Source organism: Mercenaria mercenaria, unplaced genomic scaffold (genome assembly GCF_021730395.1).
Source record: "Mercenaria mercenaria strain notata unplaced genomic scaffold, MADL_Memer_1 contig_4585, whole genome shotgun sequence".
NCBI classification, from domain to species: Eukaryota; Metazoa; Mollusca; class Bivalvia; order Venerida; family Veneridae; genus Mercenaria; species Mercenaria mercenaria.
Window position 1 is genome coordinate 5101 of NW_026462826.1, and position 22713 is coordinate 27813.

A 22713-nucleotide genomic window follows, 5' to 3' on the forward strand; every position below is an offset into this window, starting at 1 on the left:
AATAGGTATATACAAAGTTTCGTATTTTCTTCACAGAAGGAAATATATTTTCTCTATAACCCGCCGCTAAGTCCTATCAGATAGTTTAAACTTTATTTCGACTATTACGCTTCAAGTTATAGTTAAAAGCTGCAGATAAACCGACGCACAATTTGAAAATTAAAAATGAAATGGCCTATTTGGCATAAACTATTTTGGACTGTTGAGCTATTACACAGAGCCTAAAATAAATATGTTTGTTGAGGATAACCTTAACCTCCGCAAAGAGACAAAATTTATTGCACTTTCCTTTTTGTTAAATTGTTTTTAAAATGACAAGACACTTATGAACGTTCTTTACATTGCTAAGATAACTATTTTTTTCGAGACATCTAAACAGATAGTACTTTAGTATTTTACAGAATATCATAACGCTATGCAAATTTCGCTACAATTGTCATATAACTGTTCATTTGTCCCTTAGTGATCGCGTTTTTATTATACCACAACCATTATATCAATTTTGCTTGCAGAACAGAAATGTCTGAAGAAAAATTAAATGACTTAACAGGAGCGTTGTCCTTGGCAACAGATGCTATCCCGATGTCACCAAGACAATCACCTGAAAGTAGTAGACAGTCTGTGATACCGGGACAAAATGATCAGATACATGATGAGCGGACAAACACAGGAACAGAGGTGCAGCCAACGGAATCCTTAGAAAATATACCTGACCCACCAACTGACTGGAACTTTAATATTTTACTAAACAACATAGGAGAGAGTCTATTAGCTGAAGATCTAAGCAAAATGAAGTGTCTTTTTGAAGGTATTAAACAAAACAAGAACAGCAATTACACTGATTTAGTTAACAATTACTTAAGACCACTCCTGGACGTTTTATAAAGTTAAAACTTGCCTTTTTGTTTTGACACACAATGCTTCTCATATTTAATGTAGGCATCAGTAAAAGTTTGCTATATAGGTCTTCATATAGATTGAATTATGATCTTCGGCAGATTTGATATTGACTAGATAATGTTGTCATTTTCAACTGAAAAACATATCCTATGAAAGAATTGAATATGCGAAGTATTCAGTTTGGAAATTGTATGAAATTTTGTACAATTGTTATTTAAACGTTTCAAAACAGGCTTCCGTCACGTCTATAGACTGGAAACTATTATAAACGAGTTTGTTGAAATTGAAGATTAAACAGCATATGAAGATTATCTGAAATAATCTGCACATGATGAAACATTTTGTATAAAACACATACACTTTCAATTCCAAAAGATAAAAGGTAAGGGTAGATTTCCCGGAAGCACAGAGCACCCAAACACAGCCATAGAGCCATTAAAGTTATTCTTAAATAAACAGTCGTGCTAATATTTGCAACAAATAAAAACAATAAATTAATTTTTTGCTAATGTTACTGGTACATTGTACATATTTCTCCATGTAAGCATTAAACATATTTTCATTTCCTTCAGGTGAGGGTGGAATAGGCAAAAGCGTCCTTGAAAAAATTAAATCACCACAAGACCTTTTTCGAATATTACGAACACGTGGTTACATCAGTCGTGACAACCTCTTGTATCTTCAAGGGATCCTTTACTTGGCAGGGAGGAGAGATCTTATTGAAGATGCAGTGGAATATTCTAAAACAATTGGAAACGTTTTGCATTTGTATGCGCCATCGTATCAACCAGGTATTTTTTTTATAATTCTTAGCTCGACAATATGAATTTTTTCAGCTAGTAGAGCTATTGCTATCACACTTTCACTGGGGAGCGGTGGTCTAGTGGTAACGGTGTCGGCCGCTCAATCTGGGAGTCGTGGGTTCGAGCCCTATTGGGATCACGATCACGTCTTCTCAAATGACACCAGTACTGTTTTTTCCAGGAAGCGGACTCGAGAGTGGTTCAAATAAGCTTAAAGCTTTCATCACAATCGAGCTAAAATAAATTTGTATAAACTCAACTTTCATTGGCTGCGGCATCCGCGTCAAAAAGTTTTACATGTAAGCAGGTTCTCTTAAACTACTTGGCCTTATGCTTTCAAACATTCAAAACATGTATTCGGCATTTTGAGATAGATGACCTAACAGGACAAATTACATGAGTCTAGCTTTTATTTTGGCAAAATCAAGCCTCTTTTTAATTTAGGATTTCAGATTAAAGTTTTGCATGAAAGCAAGTGTCTCAATAACTGATTTGTCAAGTGCTTTCAGACTTCACACATGCATTTGGCATCATGAGATGACCCATCGCGCAATTTCTCTAGCATTTATTTTATTGAAATAACGGCCAAAGAATATTCGGCTTTAAAGTTTTGCATGTAAGCAGGTTTCTCAAAACTACTGAGTCAAAAACCTTCAGACATATCACATGACTTCGGCTTCATGAGATGACATTGTGTGGCAAGACGTGTAACTGTAACTTTTATTTTATATTTATATTATGCCCCTTTGTAACATAGATTTTTATTGTACGGTTTTGCATATACGCATGTTTCTCCTAATGTTTTCAGATTCTCCATACGTCTTGGCATCTTGGGGTGACCTCACATAGCAAGTTTTATTACTCTGGCTTACAATTTAGCAAAACGTTGCCCATTTTTTAGCTAAGAAAATTTGCTAACGTTTTTGTATGTAAACTAGTATTAGGTGGATGGTCTACAAATAGTCGAGCGCGCTGTCATTAGACAGCTCTTGTTACAGTTTGCATTTTAAAATTGTCAAGTTTCGTAAAGGGACAAATGTACTAATCAATTCAAGATCTGCTCTAGATTTATTCTCCTAAATATATGCCTTACTTGTCATTAACTGATACTTGAATAATGAGAGATTAGTATACATGGCCGGTATGCCTTAAGGCAATATTGGCATAGTAGGAGAGATATTGGTCCAGTATGCAAATATCGTCCTAAGGCACACCAGCCCTGTTTTGCAACCTATTTATTGCAAATGTTCCACTCTACTGTTAAAGTGAAAACAAAATTAAAATAATTTAATGTTGAACAGCGTCATTGGATGTTCATGTAATACGCGGGAACGTCACCGTTGTCTGATGACACTGACGTCATTTCCTTTCTAACATTTGTTATAAATTCTTGCGTTCTAGGGCCGTAGTTTCTTGTGTCAGCATTAGTCAACCGCGATAGAAGAGGAAGCTAGCGAAATTATGTTAATTTACCATCCTTTCTTTTGTAAAATAAATGTTAGTTTGTATAAACTTGACATCCTGTAAGTGGAAATACAAAATCTGTATGTTTTGAGCAGTGTGCCTGATATCGCCGAAAGTGTGCCAGATATCGATATCAAGCTCACCAGCACAAACGAAAACTAATATCGACCTCACGCTGCTCATATACGTTTGAATTCAGTACAAGTAACTATTTTCAGTAACATATGCAATAATGAAACATATTGTCTTTATATACCTATGGTATGCTATACATGTATAATATATATTTTCGTTTATTTCCCGCCTTTTTTCAGAAAATGGTTACAGATTCGTAAAATTCCATGTGGCTGGTAGAAACTTCAGAAATTATTCAAGGAAAGAAGTAGAGCTTCTGCGTTGTAGAGTACAGAAGCTGCTCTTTGTGCCAGAGAAGTTTATCATTATAAGTGGAATTGAACCATCCTCAAGCTTAGTTATCACATTTATGATACCCGAGATGTATGTAGAAATACTGCAAGGTTTGCTAGTGGAAGGTGATGACCTTGTCGATCTACAGGAGAATGGTGTCGATATTATTGAAATAGATGGAAGAGTTTACAATATCAAAGGTTCGGAAACAGTAATGATATTTACAAACAGTTAGGACACATAATGATGGGCTTTCTCAAATGGGCATAAAGCATATTTTCTCAGTAGTAGAATTAACCTACTAGTAGATAAAACAAATGAGTCTTACCGAAAATAAAATGAACGGATAAAAACGTGTCTTGCGTTCTCATTAAGCTTGATTCGGCAGATAAGAATATGAGTTGCAACTTTTTGTTTGCCTCTTTTGCATATTTTAAATTATGCTTTCTAGAACACCATTCATCAGTTCAGTTTTCTTACGATAAAGACAATTATCTGCTATATACTTGTTTATTGATTATAATTGACCTGTCTCGAATACACTGCAGGGGTTGGAGGAAAACTTTCATAATTATTGTCCATAGCAAAATATAGATTTACAAAAAACAAAGTTTTATTCAAAAGGTACCAGCGAGAGTCTCTGTGTGGAAACGGACCAGCAAATCAAGTTGTCAAATGTTTACGAGCAACTTCCGAGGGATCTACTTTTCAGATTTTATTTACTTCACAACAGCGGGTGTTAAGTGCTGTGTGGCGGCCGTTAAAAGTCGCCCCGACTTCATCTCAGTGTTGTTATATTTTCTGGTCCTTCGGGATCATTGATTTCAACTCATTTAGATTTGAAGATTGAATACTGCTTAAGCCGGTGCTAGGGGGCGTGGGCAGTGTTGCATTTTCCATTACTGCTCATGAACAGACTCAATCAAACCTAGTCTGCAATTTTCACTGTTCGCCTTGTTATCGACGCTTCCGAGGGATCTACTTTTCAGATTTTATTCAACAGACCAAAGTACGCCTTGACAGTAGTGAAATGGCATGCATTGACCTTTCGCGTCAGATCAATTACCTTCAGTCCAACATAGACACAGCGGAAGAGAAACTATGCAAAGTTGAGACAGAATTGGACTCTCTAAAAAAAAGTAGTTTCAATGTCAAGAGATGAAACACAACCCGCGTCCCTAAAAGAACTTACCAGTCTGAAAGAATTTACTGAAGCTTTACATCAAATTAATATAGAAACGGTCGACAAGAAAGCAGTTCAAAGGTTGATTAATGCCTCTGTAAATATAGTATCTACAAGAATGAGGGAAGGTCACAGGATACAAGAACAAAGTTTACTGCTCGATTTGCAGAACATGCAGTCACAACTTATCCCCCTGATGTTTGAGCTTGAACAACACAGATTTTTAACGGATTTGAGCCACATCGATAAATCTGTGCTCGACGGATTGCAGTTGCTGTTACAATCTCTCAAAGGTACATTTATCGATTTACTTTTTCAGCATACATAAATACATACATACACACCTACATACATACATTTATTGATTTAAATTAACAATTTCACCATACATACATGTATACATACATACATACATAATTTTTATTATTAACCCAATTTTTGTATTTATATTTATTTCACTATAAGGACTAAATATACAACAATCATGTAAAAGTCCTGCGATAACGCCATTGTTAGATGTTTTTGCCTTTATTTGTGGTAACTGCACCAGAGGGGTTAGGTGTATAAGTGTCGTTCTTCTATTCATTTTTACGGATTTGATTCCGAAAAGACTAAGAAGTATGAAAATGCATTGGTAATAAGACGAGATATGTCTTGACACATTTATATTTAACATCTAACTTCTAAATGTTTGCATATTTTCTTTGCTGTGTTAATAGCAGTAAACTCCGAGACTGATAACAGCATAAGTTTTAGAGTTTGTCACAAACTATGACAAGTACTGCGAGAGAAATGAGTCAGAATGAAATTAAATTCACATAAACTAAAAAGCTTTGAACCAAACGTTAGTTTTACATTATTAACTTGTTTTTTATGATTTACTTTATGCAAAATTATAAACGAATAAGGTTGATATCAACTCCACAGTGAAATGACATCTTGTTATAAAATTTAATTTTTGTTCCCATGTGTTGTCATTTAGCGCCAACACAAATTTCCCTGACACCGCATGGACTACAGATGTTGAAAAAGATCAGCAGTAAACTCCGCTATAAAGAAAAAGAAAAGCTTAGACAGAAATATCAATGGACTCCAGATGGCAAAATTGAGAAATCTATGGCAGAAGACCCAAACCTATTTCTTGCATGTCTCTACCATAAGGAAATAGAAAGAACAAGATTATATATCCATTGCCGTAAGTGTGGATTCATTGGCATATATTAATTAATAGAAAGCAGAATGTTTAAATATTTCCTGTGATTAAAAGAAGAAATCATAGTAAGAGAAGATGCTATAATTTGACCAGTGCTGTTTATCAATTCAAATGTTCTTAAAGTCTTCTACACATAATATTCAATAATTATCATAGTATGTTTTCAATAGGTTCGGGCCAGTGGAGCAGTTATGACATTATTATTCATTAGAAATTTTTTCCCATTATTAAAAAGTCTTAAAAATTCAAATAAATAAGTTTCACTTGATTAAATGAGTGAAAACTATTTGTCACGAAATATTAAGATATTAACTTTTCATAACAATATAGTCAAATATCAGAATTTGTAAGATACCGCAGGAAAACGACGTCGTTTTTGTTAGTGTTATTGGTTTCTGTAAGGATAATGGAATTCGTTCGTTTATATAATGTCATTATCTAAGAAAACAATAATTATGTGTTTTTGTTCATTTTCATCCTATGATAAGTTATTACTGCATTTTTTAAAGTTATTTAAAGTTTAGAATATAACTAACAGCACTTCTTTCTGAAACTAAACAGTTTAATTTATATCTGGATAAATACCTCTTTAAATGGGGGTAAACTGTGAAATGAAATCACTGGAACAGATAAAGTGGTTAGACCTTCCAATTTTTCTGGAATACGATCATGATGGTAAACTATGATATAAGAAAAGATCACTTGGTCTGAGACTTAGGGCAAATAGATATTCTACATGCCATGTTTTCTTGTAAACAGAGATTAGAAAATCGTTTGCTTACGACAAAATTGCCAATAGGGTATACTTTCCATTTTTTGGATGAAATTTCATTTTCAGAAAGCTTTGTAGCAGAGTGCCTAACCGAAGTTGGCAGAGAAGACTTGAAAAAGTTTCTGGAGCCCAAACCGCAACCGAACCCACCGAATCCACCGAGCCCACGCTACTTTACCGAGGCAAGACAAAAGGCAGATCCTTCACAAGGTCAGAATAGTCAACAACATCATAAGCAGCAACAGGCACAAAGGCAAGAGACACCACAGTTTCAGCCACAATATCAAGATCAATCTGTTCTTATCACAAGAATGGCACAACAAATACAAGAGATGTACAACACCTTGCAGACAAAACAGAATCTGTTCGCACTAAATTTGATGACTGGAAAACCCCGAGCTTTCCTATTTCACCACAAGCGTTTCAAAATACACAGCAAATTTAAAATGTCATTGGTCGTTATTATTCTCGCTATTTTTAAATATTGTTCGAATATTCAAATTTTCAGATACCCGATCCTTGTCAGATCATTAACATAAAATTATCTAACTTAAAGGAAGTTATCGCTTGGTAGAATTGAATTCTGTTTTACAAGAATATTGTTAGAAGTCGAGGCCTCTTATCACACAAGTAAAAAAAATATAAATTGGCTCCAGTGACTTGCTGCTTGTAATTACTACTGAAGTGTACACAGAATTTAAGTGATTTCCATCTAATAACAACAATGTTAAAGTATTCAATATATTCCAATTTCATTTTGATATGCGTGGCCGGCCAACCTAGTTCCCTTTCTTAAGGTTGAAATGTTTATTGATGTTTATGATAAAGATTATGTCCTATAAATTATATAAATTGAGCGTAACACTCCTGTCACCGTAACTATGCTATTATAGCTTTATTGTCGAGCTCGCTTGCGGTCAGCTCGACTTAGTCGCCACTTTTGGCGGTGCAATATATGCTCGTGCGTGCGTCCGTCCGTGCGTGCGTGCGTCCGATTTTGTCCGGACCATAACTTTGCCATGCATGGACCAATCTTGTTTATATTTGGCATGTATGTTAACCTTAATGAGAGGGCGTGTCACGTGCAAACCCCATGTTCCTATCTCAAAGGTCAAGATCACAGTTGGATGTCAAAGGTCAAATTGAAGTTTTTGCGGAGCATTTCTTCTTCATGCGCGGTGGGATTTTGATGTAACTTGACATGAATGTTGACCATTATGAGGAGTGTCATGCGCAAAAACCAGGCCCCTAGGTCTAAGGTCAAGGTCACACTTGACAGCTGGAGGGATCAATAACCTGCCCGGGGGCATACTTGTTAAGTTTAGTAGTATGTTATGAAAACACATAAATATTTGGTAAATAAGCAATATCTTTACCATACCTGCCCATTACATATTCTGTCGTGCTTTCCAGTAGGATTGGACACATTAATTTATTTTAAAAATGAAAAATGAAAATGCCATTATTAAAGAAATGAAAATAAACAGCTACTGAAAACTACGTTTCACCTAGTTATGTAAAGTTTCAGCACAATGCATCAAAAAGAAGATATGCACCAGTTTTTTAATTTATATTGAGTTTTAAAAGGCGCTGAACTGTCCTAAAGTGTTGCACATTTATGCAGTCATTTTCTAGGTATTTCAATTACATTTTATAAGAAAAATACTTCCAATTTTTCAAAATCTTACTTCCTTTCTTAAGGTAATATCTTTTTCAAAATATAAAGAACTTAACTGAATTAAAGATTTTATACAAGTGTTACCTACTTTTTCTTTTTTGATGCCAGAAAAGATGTAAACAAAATGGAAAACACTACTTCGAACAAAGGAATATGTTTCAGAATACATATTTCAGGAACGTTTTAGTTACCTTCCCTTTAGTAGTATTAGTTCCGAAAATATATAAAAAGTGAATAAGAATTTCATCACTTCCATTGCGCATGCGCAGCAAGCACTTTACGATAATGATTTTTTTCTGCAATAATGAAATACGTGCGAGGTAATCCATCATCTTGTTTGCTGCTGTATTGATGAAAATTGACAATCATGTCCAACCTCCTTTGTTACTAAATGAAAGCAAACTTTCACAGCCAAATATGTTCGTTACGAACAAGTCACCAAAGAAATCACGTGTGAATTTCTGAATTTCTAGAGACCGGCACTTCCTACATTCATTCGGCAGTCGTCATATTTGTTTACATTAAAGCTCAAGGTCGTTGAAATACTTACCTTTTCTAGAATTCAATGTACGAATAACTTCATTGACAATTGTTTTATAGAGTAGTAATCGTTCAATTTTCATGTAAAACAACCCTTGCCTTTTATTGTTTGGTGTTGTTTGATTCTTTTTCTCAAAATATGGGTGTAAGCGTAAAGGATACTTTTACCGACTAGTTAGAAGTTTTGTTCAGTATTTGTTCATAATAGTAACGAAGCTATGTTGTGAGCGATTCAAATTAGATTTAGTCTTGATACCAGATTATGGTGGCGCATTTATCAGATCATGTGCCGAGAAACAGTAATGCTAACAAGTGCACGCCTTGACAAATGGAATATCGCTTGACAAAAATGCGCAATTTGAGTAAATTGTGTACCAAAGCATTTGAAGAAAAAAAAAAGAAAAGAAAAACTTGCGAATACAAAGCCCTTTTCTGTAGTTATCAGTTTTTGTCAGATACTTCTTCTTTCAGTACGAGATTTTGACAAAACAACACATTTAGTAAATTATTCCACTCAAATAAATCTTGTAAATGACCTTGAACTAAATACGCATCAATGTTTGATGTTGTAATTCTTTAATGTCATAAATTGTTAATTCAAACAGAAAAACGAAAACTACATATCACATCCCAGGTATGCATTGTAACATTTGACATGATGTGCACTTTAAATGATTTTTTTTGTAAACTGATCAATATATTTTCTACAACGGAGTAACAATTCAATTGCAGAATTTAATACTCTGTTTTACTATTTTTCGCAATAAAAAGCATGTTTTGTGTTGTTGATGCGTCGTTCATAGTAGTACATGTAGAGAATAACAAGCTACTGTCTTTTGATATCAATGTTATCAGGCTGATGCTGATATGGGCTGGAAGGGGTGAAGTTCACCGAACCCCTTCCGCCCATATCTGCCGAGCCTGATAACATTGATATCAAAAGACAGTAGTCTGATATTCTATTTATCATGTAACTGAAAAAAAAAACATTCTAAATTTAGCGGTCTGGAGCGAGTTTACCCGGCGTGATTGAGTACGCCGTGAGCGTGTAAATCGATAACGGTGTTACGGCCAAAACCATCCTTCGCAAGGATGTAGTTCTACAAGAAATCCTCCGGAAAGGACCTGATAAAAGAAAAATAAAAACATTTGGATTGAGCTGATCCGGTTAGGTGCTTATTTTATTCTTAAAAATAATTTATTTGCGGAAGGAATTACATCAATTTGTCATGTGTTGCCGAAGCAGCAAGTGCTCCGATAAAACTGGAAAAATCTCTGTAAATAGAAAAATAGCAACAGTAACGATCTGATTCATGGCAATGTTCTTTAATTATTTGGAGCTGGAGGTAGGCCATACATATTGAAAGCATGTATGTGAACGGTTGCACCGTACAACAGGGAATTCATAGGACCAGGCATTGCGAACTGGGTGGGTACTGAACATGTGTAGTAGGAACGTTTTGCTGAACTGTCGTGGAGGGCATAGCCTCTAAAGAGGGAGATGAAACACCATTCTTAATATTGCTGTTACCAGTGTTTGATAATATTTTGGAACACTCCTCTGGTTCTTAATGGACATTTCAGAGTAAATTAAAATGCTTTGCACATGTTTGTGTCCTGATATTTGCATGATATCAGTCGGCTTAGCACCACTGTCACGAAGCTTTTGCACCAGATGTTACCGGGCCGAGTGGTTTATTAGGCGGCGTTCGATTCCGGCCTTGGCAGACATAGATTTCATCAGGTGGCCAGCTTTTTCTGGCCAATGCGCTGGCGCATGAACCATTGATCTGTTACCGACTTCACAACTGTAGTTCTAGGTGCCAGATAAAATGGATCACCATCACCGCTGAAACCCTGGGGGCCTCCGTTCTGCATACATGTTGTATGTGGTTACAGGGTCACGCTCATCATCTGTCGCTAAAAAAATTGATGGTACCTTCCTGGTTTCCAGGGTCTCACCAGTCTGAGTTTTGGTTTGATATTCTCGGAGTTCCAGGTACTCATTTCCTTCTGCATCAGAATGCACTTTTTGTCTCCCAAGCTTAAGTTAATTACAATAAGACAATGTTGAAAAACCTTGCCGGATTAAGACTTTTTTCTTTGCACATTTTTTGTTTTTTATATCGTGCATAATTTAAGAACACATCGCTTACAGTTACAATAAACGTTGTATTAAAATTTTAATGAAAAATCTTGTTCAAAATATAAACATTTCAAAAAAGAATTTTAAAAGAAAAAAAACCTAATAAATCAACCTTTAACTAGTATTTGAAATTTTGAGAAATCAATTGGAATATCTGCTATAAAATATTAATTTACCGATGTATTTTTTTCAGCGGCTGCAGTTCAACAGAAGACGTACCTGGCTTTCGAGTTTTCATGTTTGAGGTAAAAGTTCCGAAACATTAAGGGGGCTGTGTGAGAGGAAATGGGAACAATCCTCCAAAGATGTGAATTTTAGAACTTCGAAAGGTCCTGCCATAGCATATAATGTTCTTGTACACCTCTCATTCCAAAGTGGATGGTGGAATTCAGTCAAAGTGTGTTTATGAATGCGTGTGGTGTCTGCCTACCCAGGAGTTCTTTATCATACAGTACGTTTATTTCCTCATCTGATATTGGCTGCGCTGCATTTTCTTTGTTTCCCTTGCCTTCTTTTTAAGCCGTTTGAATTTGGAATGAATATTGATGCGAACAATATATATTATTTTTATAGTTTTGTTTCTTAAAACCTGCACTGATTCAAGTTTCATTAGACACTTTTAGAAAAAGCCCCATGCAATTATTTTTTATTTTATACTGTTTTTACCGGGATGCGAGTCAATTTAAGGAAATAGACCGATAATCACAATTGGCAATTACGTGTCCTGTTTCGTTTCAGTCCAATACCTTAACATATTTTCAAGAAAAGGTTTCTTTAGTTTACATACTAAACTTGCATTCATTTTACTTTCAAAAGAAAATGTTTTATCATGTAACTATTTTTCAGTGTCCTGTAAGGCAGTGGTCCTATTTAAAGAACGACCTTATAAAGACTATCGACGTGCAGGAAAAACAAAATCCTCTATTAACAACAAAAGCATGAAATGTCTGTCCTGAAAAACAAAGGAGATAATTATAAACAATTTTTCACTAAACTTGCAAGAACTTATTTGGTTAAATTGTTCCTATTATTCAGTGATATAAGCAGCATGAGCCAAAATGTAGTCCGTCAATGTGGGAGGAATTAAATTCTGATATCAGGTCATTGGCCTGATATTAAAAAGTCCGGCAAGTGAAATCAGTCACTTTGCATAGAAGTTGCATGATAAAATGTGTGATCCTTAGACACAGTTTATTATTACGAGACGTTTAGAAGCCCATATTAGTAAACAGGATACATGGGGAAAACAGGCGTTCACTCTTCAGTGTTGTCGTAAACAGAGGTTAGCCCGGTTTTTGCTAGCACTGTATTATTTGTATTGTCTAAAACTACTGACATGACATGTAACTTCCAAAAATTACAGTTTTTATGTCTTTATCTTGTACATTTTACTTACTTCTTAAAGAGTTTATCCAATTTTGTTAACATTTTTTTCTGCTACTGGTGCTTTGACACAGACACACGGCTGTAGCAACCTAAACGAAGACCTGTTTGATAATCATTTATGATATATGATCCCTATGATCTTGAATGAATTTTACACTTGGTATAATACAATCAAGATCTTCCAGCATAAGACCATTACATGATCAGGCAAACTCGTTATATACATGAGAACAGTTTTGCGGTCAATATGTCCGTTGCCGTTGTAAATTTGCCAAAATCCTTCCTACTAGTGTATATCATAACGTGGAGAATCGTTTCATGTAGTGGTGTGTGTGTGTATGTGTTCGATTTTAACGTCTTTTTCAACACATTTTCAGTCATATAAACGACGGTCTCTACCTATAGCAATGAGCTGAATGCCCAACTTTATAGTGCTGCCTCACTGGAATACCACGCCGTAGACAAGTGACATGATACCCCGACCAGTCACATTATACTGACATCGGGCAGACTAATCCTAGCACTATCCTCCTAATGCTGAGTACCACGCTAGGATGCTTCTAGTACCATGTTTACGTCTTTGGTTTGACGCGGCCAGGGATTGAACCCACGGCTCTCCGCACTCAAAGCGGGCGGTCTACCACGAGGCGGTTTCATGTACGTGTAGGTACATACCTTTACTATTTGCTATGTTAGCTAAACATTAGCAATAACGTTAATTAACATATCATAGCATACCCGCTAAGAGTAGTCATCAGAATTATACAAGAATCAGTACAAACAAGAAATATCTTTAAAAAAATGATGGTCGGCGTGATTTAACTGAAGCACAAGTTATATATGGGCAGAAACCTGTATTTTAAATCTTTTGGCAATGTTGAAAGGGGCCTCTGTGAAGTTTTGTATAAATGAGGACAGTAGTTCTGAAGAAGACTGTTTAGAAATTGTGGAGGGACACACGACGGACACCAAACAATCACAAAAGCTGACTTTGAGCAGTTGGTGCTTGAAAGATGGTAACAGTAAGCAAACAATATTGAAATACGTTCTATACTTTATTTCTGGAATTGTTGGAAGCAACATGAACCCTTACCCTACTTCAGCTTATTATCAAATTTGTCTTTCATTCAGAATATGTACAGTACTGTTTTCACCGGAAAGATTAATTCAAAATTTAGAGTCTAAAATCAAACAGTATCGGACATGTTGTTGGAGGTTAGTAATGATTTGCACTGGTTAGAAGTTGTTGCTGTAATGCAGGGTAAGAGTTAATGACTGTATAAAAATAAATAACCTTTTTGTTAAAACAAAACTTAGGGAAAGGAAACTTAACAAAACAGAAATAACTTAACAAGAAAACTTAACAAAACAGAAATATGTCCGGATGAGCAAATGAATATTTGGTTACGAACACCTGTTCAAGTGGTACGCATACAAGCCGATGGTCCTGTACTTATAGAGGTTATAGATGACGAACGCGTTGTCATTTCACTCAGTGTCACACATTACTCAGAGTGAAGCATTTTCAGCCTTTCCTCCAATCAGCGCCACTCGTACAAAATCTCTCATTATGGCTGAAAATACCGAGAATACCTTACCAAGCAATCCGACTGGTACATTATTCAGGCGGCATAAGGTCATACGAGGTCATAAAATCGTGCTTAATACGGCACGCCGAAAAATAATAGGTAAAGGTAGATTTCTCGGAAGCACAGAGCACCACAAACAGAGCCACAGAGCCACGCATTTGCAAAGTATGCCCACAACAAAAAGCTGTAACGGAAAAATATTATAGACGGGTTGCTTCAAAAATCCAACAAGTAAATTTTAATTTCATGCAAAATATAGAAAAGGGGGAGGAAGGGGTAGGAGATAGAAAAGAGTGTGTGTGTGGTGGTGGGGGCGGGGGGGGGGGGGCGAATGAGGAGGATGAAGGGGACAACAAGTAAGATATAACAACACTATAGGGCACCGCAAGACGCACAAGCACACACACACGCACACATATAAGCAGGAAAAAATAATCGGGCACCGCCTCAGGATTCCGGCAGCCAAAATTAAGGCACGATAACTTACTCATAGTTAAAGGAGAGGGGATGCCAAAGTAAGGTAGCGCAGATTCAAGGGGAAAAGGATGTCAGGGGGCGATAGGGGCGGTGAGGAGAAAGAGGAAAGAAACGCTAACAACAAAGAAGACAGCATACGCAACACAAAATACAAGACGGACAGAAGTTGAAAATAGGGGCACCGCCTTGGAGCGGTCAGTAACCTATTTAAAAGAAACTGGGGGAGGGGGGTGGGAGAGGGTGTTAAACGCGTTTAGGGCATGCCTATCTCGCACACACGCTCTTTTCAACAAGGTAGACAACACAATGTAAATAAAGTCATTCCCCGCTGAGAAAGGCTCTAACATTAGTGAAAATAAAGATCGTATTAAGTAAAACATAAAATTATGGTAAATCTAAGGTATAATTACAAAAATGTACTCAACAACTTGTCTGAAGTCAGAGCACTAAATGCCTAACTTTCAAGGTCACGGCTAAGCAAACTGCGAGACAAAATTCCACTCCCGCCGCCCGTTTTAAGTAGGATTTAGGAGAAAAAGCATCAAGGAATATTACACTTTATTAACCATCGCACCATTAAATAGGAAAGCGTAGCGATTTACTGCATAGGGGTCAATCATAAAACATGCAATGTGCTTCACGATTTTCGCATTGTATCCTCTTTTGATAAACCTTTTTCGTGCCCCCCATGAGTGGTGGGGGCATATAGATTTGCTGTTGTCCGTCCGTCCGTCCGTCCGTCCTTCCGAGAATGTTGTGTCGCGCCTAGCTCCAAAAGTATTTGATCTAGAGTCACAAAACTTTACAGGAATGTTAGTTAGCATGTGTAGTTGTGCACCTGGGGTTCCGCGTCCGGATTCATTCAGTCATTTAGGAGTTATGGCCCCTGACTATGTAAAGATTGGTCATTTTAGTGTTGTGTCGCGCCTAGCTCCAAAAGTATTTGACCTAGAGTCACAAAACTTTACAGGAATGTTGGTCAGCATGTGCAGTTGTGCACCTGGTGTTTCGGGTCCGGATTCATTCAGTCGTGTAGGAGTTATTGGCCCTGACTTAGTTAAAAATTGATCATTTTAATTTTGTGTCGGGCGTAGCTCCAAAAGTATTTGACCTAGAGTCACCAAAGTTTACAGGAATGTTGGTCAGCATGTGCAGTTGTTCACCTGGTGTTTCGCGTCCGGATTCATTCAGTCGTGTAGGAGTTATGGCCCCATGACTTAGTTAAAAATTGGTCATTTTAATGTTGTGTCGCGCGTAGCTCCAAAAGTATTTGACCTAGAGTCACCAAAGTTTACAGGAATGTTGGTCAGCATGTACAGTTGTGCATCTGGGGTTTCGCGTCCGGATTCATTCAGTATTGTAGGAGTTACGGTCCCTGACCTAGGAAAATATGCCATTTTAATGTTTTGTCGCGCGTAGCTCCGAAAATATTTTACCTACAGTCATTATTTCACTACACAAGACCAGACTTCTTGTCCAGACTTACTCAAAAATAAGTTTGTGAAACATGTATGTTAAAATGTACTTGACCTAGAATCATAAAACATTAGAGGATTGTTTTATAGTCTATGAAGTGTTCTCTTAAGGATTTTACTTAACTAGGCTAGAGTTATGGCCAACTAAGTGAAAAATACACATAAGGTTCTTAAAGTTTGTGTTGCAAACATCTTAAAAATTGTTTAACCTGAGACATTAAACCATGTTACAGTGGCAGGAGTGGGGGCATCTGTGTCTTATGGACACACATCTAGTTTTACACATTTTACAAATATCTTATTAAAATAAGGACTATGTTTAATTTTCAGAATTTTATATACTATATCTCCATAGTATTCCGGATGTGTAAGACCAAGTTTAAAAGTGTTTTAAGGTGAGTATTATATACTAAACTTTTAACAGTTACTGAAACATAGAACAAAACAATCTAACTGCAGTTGCGGCACCAATTTTCATTGCCTTTTTAAGACCTTCATCTTACTTAAACTAACTTCAGTTGTAAGTAAAATGTGGAAACTACGTGATCCACGGAGTGTCATGTTTTATTCAGTTCTAGATGATAACATTTTAGCCGATTATTCATGGGATTCACTTCTGTTGTGTATTACACTAATGGTACCGAATATGTTTTTTACGATTTCATTAGTTTAGAAACGTGTTAATCTGTTCTGAGAATTACAATATTTTAGCGTATATCGGGAGTCAGACGAGTCTTGATTTTAAAATCCTAAAGAGGTAGTGTTCAGCTTCTTTTCTACTCTTCAAAAATTCAAACTACAGATTCATTATTTTTTCTTGTACAAAGGAAGCACTCTCATTCGTCAGGAAATTACAGAAAAACCTCTTTCTTATTGAGATGCTCCTTTTAAGCAAATTATTCAGTACTTACAAAAGAATTAAATGTATAAGTATTAGTATGCACTAAACAGTTAGGGTAAACTGATCGTATGTCGGACACATTTTTCTTTGGGGCTTATTCCCGGGATAGGTTTTATTTGCTTACTGTAGCGTATAGTGCCGGTACCCTTTTCATCATCTCCCAGACGCTTTTTGTCATTATTTTAATGCAAACAGAGATGTGAATACAGAAAAAAAATCGCTCTAAAGACACTGACTACAATTTGACCGAGACTCGAACGAATTCGTTCGTAAATCGGACAATGTGCTTTAGACTCGGACATATTTGTGTGGACTTAAAATTTTGTATAGAACTTACATTTAATTGTTAAAATTAAGTAAATTTGTCTTGATTTGATGAGCTTTCGTTTTTCTACGGAGACACAATTTTCGATATCTAAAGCGACGGACGGACTTCCAAACCGGGGGACTTGGAGTCGAATCCGGTCAGCAGTGTTCTTGGCAATATTCCCTTATTAAGTGCAAGTACTTATTAGAATTCCAAAAAGCTATCACCGAGATAAGATAATGTAAATTACAAACACTTACTCTACATTCGATATAAATCAAATAAATTAAAAAATAATTTATAGAATAGCGGTGATTTAACACTATTTATACACAATGGATGGCTATACGTCGGGCGTAATAATTTTACGAGGGCGCAGTCCGAGTGAATTATTTCAAACGACGTATAGCCGCTCGAGTGTATCAAAGTGTTAAAACATCGTTTTGCTATACATTATTTCGATTCTAATGTCTTTTATTGTAAAATTTAGATAAAATATGACAGAACTGCTTTTTCGCGCATGCATGTCGCCAAAATAGTAGGTCGTCACGCTCCTTTGTTTATACACGCCTGCACCGGAAATTGTGACACGTCTTGCAGATGATGGAAGCGAATAACCAACGTAGTGTATGTGTAAATTAATCAAGACAGGTGTGCAATGTGACATGCTATTAAGTAAAATATTTGGTCAAATTTGAAACCGCTATTTCTAGATGCATACATAGCACTAAATATCACGTCGACGTGTCGTAAAGATACTTTTTGTGACGATTAAAGCATTGTTAGTCATATTAGAAATTCAGCTAAAGTAAATGAACTTTTGACATTAAATCATTGCGCATGTCCAATACAGACCCTGAATCGGTCACGAACATACCATATGTTCAAAATATTGCACGCTTATAGGAGTTGGGTAGAACCTAGTAGAAATGTTATATTCATTGAAAAATAAGATAATTAGTTAAAGTCAAAAGCAGACATATTTTCATCCAATATTGAATAAAACATAAAACACGAGTTACTGGCAACTTTCTTATTTCAATTTCTTGCGACAAAGAGAATAATGTTTTACAATGAACTACCTCAACCTGCAAAAGACTTAAATTCGATATGGACAAATAACCGAAACACCTTCACGTCACGTAAAGGGAACTTCAAAGATGATTTATAGTCTTAGCACTACGATTATGTTTTGAATTCTATTTTTCAGTTTTAGTCTTACGTTGCTGTTTAAGTGCTTTCTTACCTTCTCTTTCTTGTTTTCGTTTTTCCTTCTCAACAACTTTTCTTTTTTTCTTCCTGTTTTGCAAGCTTCTCATTAAACACTTTGTCAGCAGTTATTATAAAATAGTATCTGCACAATTTGTTTTTCGTTTTCGTTGTCCGGCATTAGAAGCTTTCGGCAAAGGAAATATATTATTCGCAATTGTTGTTGCTGAAAATATTGTAGTGCTCCGGTGAGGTCCACGAGATGACCGTGTAACAATGATGAGACAGACGGACGGACAATTCACAAACACAATAATTCAGCAACAAGACTGGACCTTGTTGACTCCACTGCTCCAGTGAGCTCCACTAGGTTACTATTACCAGGATACTAGGTTACTATGTCACGAGTCAGACAGACGGACGGACAGACAATGTGTGAACACAATACTGTAAACCTAGAAATGTTCGCGGATACTATATTTCGCGTTTTTCAAAATGTGGACATTTTCGCGGATACAAATCTTCGCGGAATCATATCCATCGCGAATCCCGCGAAAATGAAGTCGCAAGTGAACATATTTAGTATAATAAGGTAAGTATCACTGCATAGGTGCATTTATAGTATTCTTGAAAACGTTCAGTTATATTGTACCCTTCAATTTAAATGCACCCTAATCCTTTTCATCCATATCAACGGTTATTCACACCCCCAATTATTGACAGTCAGTAAATTGCTGTTATTACACTGTCATTTGTTTGCCGTTTAAATAGGCAATTAATCCACACTTAGCAGAAATAGACACAATATTTTACTTTTAAATAATATATCGTCTTGGTTGCCGACTGTGAATTACATGTATATGTCGTTCGATAGATGCATATTGTTTTTGTTTTTATCCCCTGTTTGCCTGACGGATCGATATTGAAAATGCTGTTGCTTCATAAATAAGTAACTTGTCAATCAATTGAAATAATATGGATTTGTGCACTCATGTAATACTTTATGGTACTAGAATATGAATTATCAATATCCAGACATGTGTAAGTACAGAACCATTTTATAACCATCTATTTACGCTGAAGCTAAAATCTTTCGCGTTTTTGTTAGATCAAAGTTTTTCGCGGCTTTTTAATTTTACGGAAATGTACTACCCGCGAAAGGCGTTAATTTAAAAAGCGCGAAAACAATTCTAGGTTCACAGTATTAAACCAAGGCTGGACTTCGGTAAAATAAAGGGAAACTTTTAAGTGGGGGGAATTGTCTTTAAGTAAACTTTAACAGAACACTAAGATCAATGTCAATTTAAAACAAAGAATTTATTTTAATAAATTCCCTTAACAAAGTATCAGTCAGGATAATTAATAATGGATGAGCAAATATCAATAAATTAATGGCACAAATGCACAAAGTATGGATTTAAAGTCTGTCAGTGCTTAAAATAATGTGCAAAATTAATATAAAGAGTCTACAAGGTTTCCCACTTGAAAATATCAATTTTGATCAAAAGCAAAAGAATTACCTCTCAAAACGTCCAAAATGCACTTAAATTGACAAAAGCCTAACTTAATCCAAGTTTTCAATGAAATTATTACTAAAAAAAACAATGAAATAATCTATGTTTACCCTAAAGCCAAAGAGGTCGAAGTCCCCGAAAATCTGAGTGGGAACCCTTATATACTCTCCAAAAATCCGGCAATCACACAAGAAAAAGTGAGGAAAAACCAATATAATAATCCGCCGGATCCCTGCAGGCTGAATAAATCAACAACATGTGTAGTAAAAATAAACAGCATTTACATCAATAAAATGAGGTGACAGGCATGAGTATTGGTTTAAATCAGTTCCTAACCTAGAAATCAAGGTGACTGCCACATTAAATAACATGAAATATAATTTAAAATAGATAAAATCCTCTCAGTAAAAAACACCGGTCATGTATCGTACATGTACATAAACTATGTGACACTGACATTTAAAGTATAAACAAATGATAAAAGACGATCTCCCATTCCTAGGGCACTACATTACCCCCGGCTCAGCATTTCGAAGTTCCAACCGACATGCAAAGACATACAAAGTATGATTACAAAGTTTACAAAATTACTTAATACTTTAAATGAGAACAAATACATGCAGTACTACCTTAAGTCAACTAGCAAGGTGCACTACTACCTTAAGTCAAAAATAGCAATGGGCTGTAACACTTTAAAAGCATAAAAGAAAGTAACACCTTAAGTTAAAATAGGAAGGTGCAGTAGCACCTTAAATCAAAACAGAAATATACTGAACTGCCTTAAATTAAAGTGAAAATGTGTGGCATCACCATAACAGTGAAGAACTAACATCACAAGAGTTTTTATCAATGGTTAAATCAGAAACAGCAATATATAATAGCACTTTTAAATACAAAAATGACTGACAGACTTTCAGAAAAGCACAATATGTAAAAACTGGCATTTAAATCACAATGCAAGAGATCATATATTATCACAAATACAAAAGTGAACTTTGAGATCAAAAATGTAAATAATTTAATTAAAATAGGAAAACATAATAATAATTCTTAAATATTACTGTGCGATTAAGATTTAAGTTATACTTAGTACTTAGTGATTAAATGCAACATTTAATTGAAATAAATCACAAATTTAAGCACCAAAAATGACTAGAATAAGTAAAATACTGATATGGTTCTGAGCAAAAATAAAACAATACATTAATCTCCTAATCAGTCTGGAATGGCAATCTATTTACACAAACACAAAAAAAACCCTATCATTTAGTCAAACTTTGCAAAAACAGTCTCAACAAGAATTCATGAAAAAAATGCCTTAAACAATACAACCAATTTTAACAAATAATCTTGTCTAAAATCTTCTGTTACTATAACCCCTGGCTTCCTTCTCTCTCCCGGTCCTCTCTTCCTGTACTCATCGTGTTCCTACTTTCTCCCTCCGTTCTCGCCTTCCTTCCGTCCTCAGGATGTATCCTCGTCCTATCTGACTCCATATTCTCCTTGTTCTCACTCCTGTCTGCAACTTCTGCCTCTCTCCTCCTCAGCTCTTCAGTCTGCCTCCTCCTCTCTCTAGCCTGCTCCTCCATTATTTCTTGCACTGCCTTCCCACTCCAAGCAATCACCTCTACAGCTTTCGTCAGCTCTTCCAAAGTCCGCCCCATATACCGTATCGCCCTACTATTCTGTTCCACCACCTCCGCCAGCTTGCCCAACCTTTGGCACAACTCTCACGTCCCTATCTGGTGAAGATTCCAATCTTGGCCGCTTCGGGGACAACTGCACCTCTTCCTCATCAATCACCCTCTTCTCGGCTGGTAACAACTGCCCCATGATATACTCATCCTGCTCTCTCCTGTGGCACGTTACTGTCAGAATTAAGGGCTCCTCCTGCTCCTCCTGAACAGACAGTTCAGGTATGGTGTCCAGCAGTGCAGATACCTCCGGTCCTAAAACTGGTGTGTCTATCTCCAGAAGGCTATCAGTGGCATGTGACAGCGGCGTTAACATCTCTTCCCTCTCCTGCTGCTGCTGCTTCGCCGACTGACTACTGTCCTTCCTCTTAAAATACTCCAAGGACCTTTCCTTTGATAAGATCACATAGTCTGTACCACTAAGCTCATAGTGCTTGTCATTGGATACCAGGAACTGGTCATCCCTGACCTCCATGTTCTGCTCCCGTGCCACCTTGGTGTGCCTTGCATATGCCGTAACGTGGTTCTCCAAGGTCTTTCTATCCCAACACCTGAAAAGGCACAGGCAGTAATGGGCGCACTCATCCATCCTTAGGTGATATTTGGTAATGTGTGCCTCTATCCTCCGCTTAACATCAATCACCTCCTTGTTCTTCCGGTGGAGACATCTCAAACACTGATACGCCCTCCCATAGTGTTCCGCCTTCTTATCCTGCTCACTCTCTGCCACCGTTCTGAGATCCATTGCTTGCCTGAAAATATATAAAAACTTCCTTTGCTCATGGTTCCACAGCTTTTCCAGACATAAAATCCACCCACCAAATATAAATATTAATGCACTGACAGACTTCTTTAATAGACTTCCTAAATAGATTCCATAGGGAGGAGGAGGGGGAAGGAATAATCCAGGATAATATCCTCATTGACTGTTTTATTGATTTTATTCAAATCCAGCTACAAGTACATGATCAGGTACCGATATTTCAAAACAAACAATCCATATCATATCAATAGCAATGAAGTCCTGAACACAGTTTCCTTGAATTCCGAGTTT

The 22713-nt window shown here is 36.3% G+C and overlaps 1 protein-coding gene across 3 annotated transcripts; it reads left to right on the forward strand.

Moving 5' to 3' along the window:
* Positions 1 to 514: 514 nt before the first annotated feature.
* Positions 515 to 10564, forward strand: LOC128553990 (uncharacterized). Of its 3 annotated transcripts, XM_053535186.1 has the most exons (6): positions 515 to 808; positions 1473 to 1691; positions 3482 to 3775; positions 4200 to 5051; positions 5741 to 5953; positions 6810 to 10564. In XM_053535186.1, exons 1-4 carry the CDS (start codon positions 520 to 522, stop codon positions 4316 to 4318), a joined length of 921 nt encoding a protein of 306 aa, XP_053391161.1. In that variant the 5' UTR covers positions 515 to 519; the 3' UTR covers positions 4319 to 5051; positions 5741 to 5953; positions 6810 to 10564. The 3 variants fall into 3 exon arrangements, with proteins under 3 accessions (XP_053391161.1, XP_053391162.1, XP_053391160.1); XM_053535187.1 differs by lacking the exon at positions 5741 to 5953; XM_053535185.1 differs by lacking the exons at positions 515 to 808; positions 1473 to 1691; positions 3482 to 3775 and having other exon boundaries at positions 4419 to 5051.
* Positions 10565 to 22713: the final 12149 nt, after the last annotated feature.